This window comes from Egretta garzetta, unplaced genomic scaffold (genome assembly GCF_000687185.1).
Source record: "Egretta garzetta isolate BGI_Z169 unplaced genomic scaffold, ASM68718v1 scaffold108, whole genome shotgun sequence".
Classification (NCBI taxonomy): domain Eukaryota; kingdom Metazoa; phylum Chordata; class Aves; order Pelecaniformes; family Ardeidae; genus Egretta; species Egretta garzetta.
The window spans coordinates 8,485,462-8,488,428 of record NW_009260614.1 but is presented as its reverse complement, the minus strand read 5'-3'; the positions used below and the strand labels follow the sequence as shown (position 1 = coordinate 8,488,428).

Here is a 2,967-nt window from a genome sequence, read left to right as displayed (position 1 = left end):
CATTTTGCACACTCGGGTTTCGCTGAAGCTCCGTGAAAAGGTTAGTTTGAAGCAGATGAATAAAGCTATGCACATGTTTTGAAAGTTTAATTTGTGTCTCATTACCAGAAGTGACTTATCTGCCCTCTTTTGCATTCCTGTGCTGTCATTGCCTGCATTATCTTCACCATCGCGGAGGGTATGATGTAAGGTGACAGTTCTTTGCTGACAGCTGTAGCAGAAAACTGGCGCTTCTTGATTTTTTTAGTAGCCTATCTCCTTTGCTTTCTCTGTATCTCTCTGTATAGCTATATAAATATATATATTATTTTTTTATTTTAAAGAGCCTACTTTAGTAATTGAATTGGAGGGAGCGGGGTGTGCTGGCTCGCGTTTCAGATACACTTCGTACTGTCGGACAAACGAGAGTGCCCTTGTTTCTCCGGTCGAGAGCACGGCGATGGGGACGGGGGGCGCGCGGCTCGGCCCCACGCGAAGCAGCTTTGAGGGAGGGATGGAGATCAGTCAGCCGCATTGCAGGCGGATGGCGTGGGCAAACATGAGGCTTCTAATGACAAAATGAACCGAAGAGAAACCCTACCGTTGCGTATTCCCACTGTGAGGCGGGAGGGACGGGCTTCCTCGCTGTCCCTGCTGCGGGGGCTGTAGTCCACAGCCCGCTGGAGCGGAGGACGGGCTCCTGCCGGCCTGCGGGGTGAGAGCTTTATTTTGGTTTTGTTTTCATGACTTGGGTGCGTTGGTTTGCAGGTGCCACCTTTGGAAACTCGTTGCTTAGCCCAGAGCCTTTGTGCGGGAGAGTCAGGATTTTGTGACGGGAGAAGGACCCTGACAGCTTTCTCCTCGTGTTCCCTTCGCCGTGGCAGAAATTTGTACTAACTTGACAGCTTTTTTTCATACAGAACAGGGCTGCTTTTCTATCTACCATCACACGTGTACTTACACACCTCCAGCGGCTTGCGAGCCTCTGGGGGTCCTCAACTTGTTTACTGGGGGGACGGATGCCCCTCTCTCCCCCCTCCCCTGAATATTTCAGTGTTAAGGGCGGTGCGAAACACAACCGCGCGCTTCGACTGCGAGCTGGGGCGGGAGAGGTCCCTCCAGGCGGAGCCGCCGGATCCGTCTCCTCTCCTGCCCACCCTCGTCGATAAGTTCTCATTTCGTTCGGTTTCCTGGTGTGTGTTAAAATCGCCGCGAGGGGTTGTGCTCTACCTGCTCAGGAGCTGAATTACCTCTGACCTGCGGAGAGGGGCAGCCCCTCTTTGTTGTCGATGTTGTAGTGTACGACCACACGGATCGGTAAAGGTAGTCTTTGTTTCCTTCTCCCCTCCCCGGTATTTCCGATTAGGTTAATGCACTCTGTGTGCCCAGCTGGAAACGTAGGCGTTTTCCCGGTCGTGAGAGGGTGGCTAGAAGAGTTAGTGTAATACCTGCTGTAGCTGTGTCTGGCGCAGCCCGTTGCGCTGGTATGGGTGATGTCACGGACTGTAAGGATAGGTAATGTCCATGAGCTGTAATGGCATGATGTATCTTTACCAATGATGTCATACTTCACACTAAATGTTTAAAAAAAGAAAAAAAAAAAAAGTTACCTGAAATTTTGTTTATTCTGCACCAACAGGTCTTCAAAATTTATCCAAATTTTATTATTTTATCAGGAAAAAAGAAGAAATTTGTGTAGATCGAATACGTTAAGACAGACAATAAGTGATGTAAATTGTTGAATAAAAATTTTAAAGTTTGTGGGTGTCAGCGTGACTTTCTTTTTTGCGCTCTCAGAGAGCATCCTGTGGCTCCAGGGGATGCTGCGTGGCCGGTGAGTCGGCTTCCAGTCCCTCAGGCCTGGCAGCACTGGCCACAAAGCCTGCAAGCAGCGTGGCACACGTGGCCGTGCGTATGTGGGTGCCTGGTGCCGGCAGAGCTTGGCGGGGGGGCCAGCAGCACGGTGCCCTTCGCCTTGGCTGGGGAAGGGGAAGGCAGGGAGGGAAGGAAGCCACGCGGCTGCAGAGCTGCAGCGACCCAGGACTTGGCTGCTGCGTTTATGCGTGCGGGACATTTGGGGGGTGAACTTGCCTCGGTGTGAGCCCCACCAGGCTTCAGCCCTGCCCATCATAGGCAGGGAAGAGTCTGGCCCCTGCTACTGGGACAGGGCTGTGTGACTTCAACCCCAAACACACAACAGCAAACACCCACCAAGCTGGTTTATCTTTTTCTTTCAGTCACATTTATTGGCAATTGTGGCAGTTGGTACCGTTTGGGAGTGTTGTTCCATAAGCAGTTGCAGTACAAGAAGGGGTGGTTATTTCGGGAGGGGAGTATTAGCACCAAAAGGGAGCCGGTGAGCTTTTAGAAACCTTGCAGAAATGGACTGGAAAGTGGGGAGCTACTGCTGGACACGCCTGATGGATTGGATCTGGGAGGTCTGAGCGTGCGAACCCCACTCTCTCCAGTGCTTGTAGTCTCCTCCGTGGTGGTCGGACTCCAGGACGTACTGGTAGCCACGGTACCCAGGATACTGGTAGCAAACCCAGCTGGAAGAAAAGGAGTCAGTCGTCAGGCAGCCGCGAGGGGGATAAGAGGTAAGCCAAGGGGGTTGCGGGGTGTCCTCCCTCCAGCTGTGGTAGCACAGCGATGCCAGCGGTTTGTCCCCGCTGCTCGCGGTCCTTTCCCCGTCACTTACGCGCCGCACTGGATCTTCATGGAGCCCACTTCGTTGTTGGCCCAGCCCATGGCCTGCAGCGAGGGGTAATCATCGCCTATCTCCCACTGGCGGCCGATGAAGTTGTCTTTCTCAAAGATGGTGATCTTGGACTCCTTGTGATTCTAGGGAGAAGAGTAGAGAGTGAGGGGGAAGCGGTGCTCCCTCCCCAGCCCAGATGGGGTCCCTCCCTGTGGCGTTGCTCAGAGGGTTTCCTGGGGGTTGCGTGCACAGCCCAAGGGAGGGAGGTGTTTGGACCCTGGGCTGGTTTT

At 53.2% G+C, this 2,967-nt stretch overlaps 1 protein-coding gene across 1 annotated transcript in view; it reads right to left on the bottom strand.

Moving 5' to 3' along the window:
• Positions 1-2,380: 2,380 nt before the first annotated feature.
• Positions 2,381-2,967, bottom strand: part of CRYBA1 (crystallin beta A1) — a 9,238-nt gene continuing 8,651 nt past the window's right edge. Inside the window, exons 4-5 of the mRNA XM_009645170.2 lie at positions 2,678-2,820; positions 2,381-2,528 (exon numbers count right to left, since the gene is read on the bottom strand). Of these exons, the coding sequence (XP_009643465.1) occupies positions 2,381-2,528; positions 2,678-2,820 (291 nt within the window). The remainder of the gene's footprint in view (positions 2,529-2,677; positions 2,821-2,967) is intronic.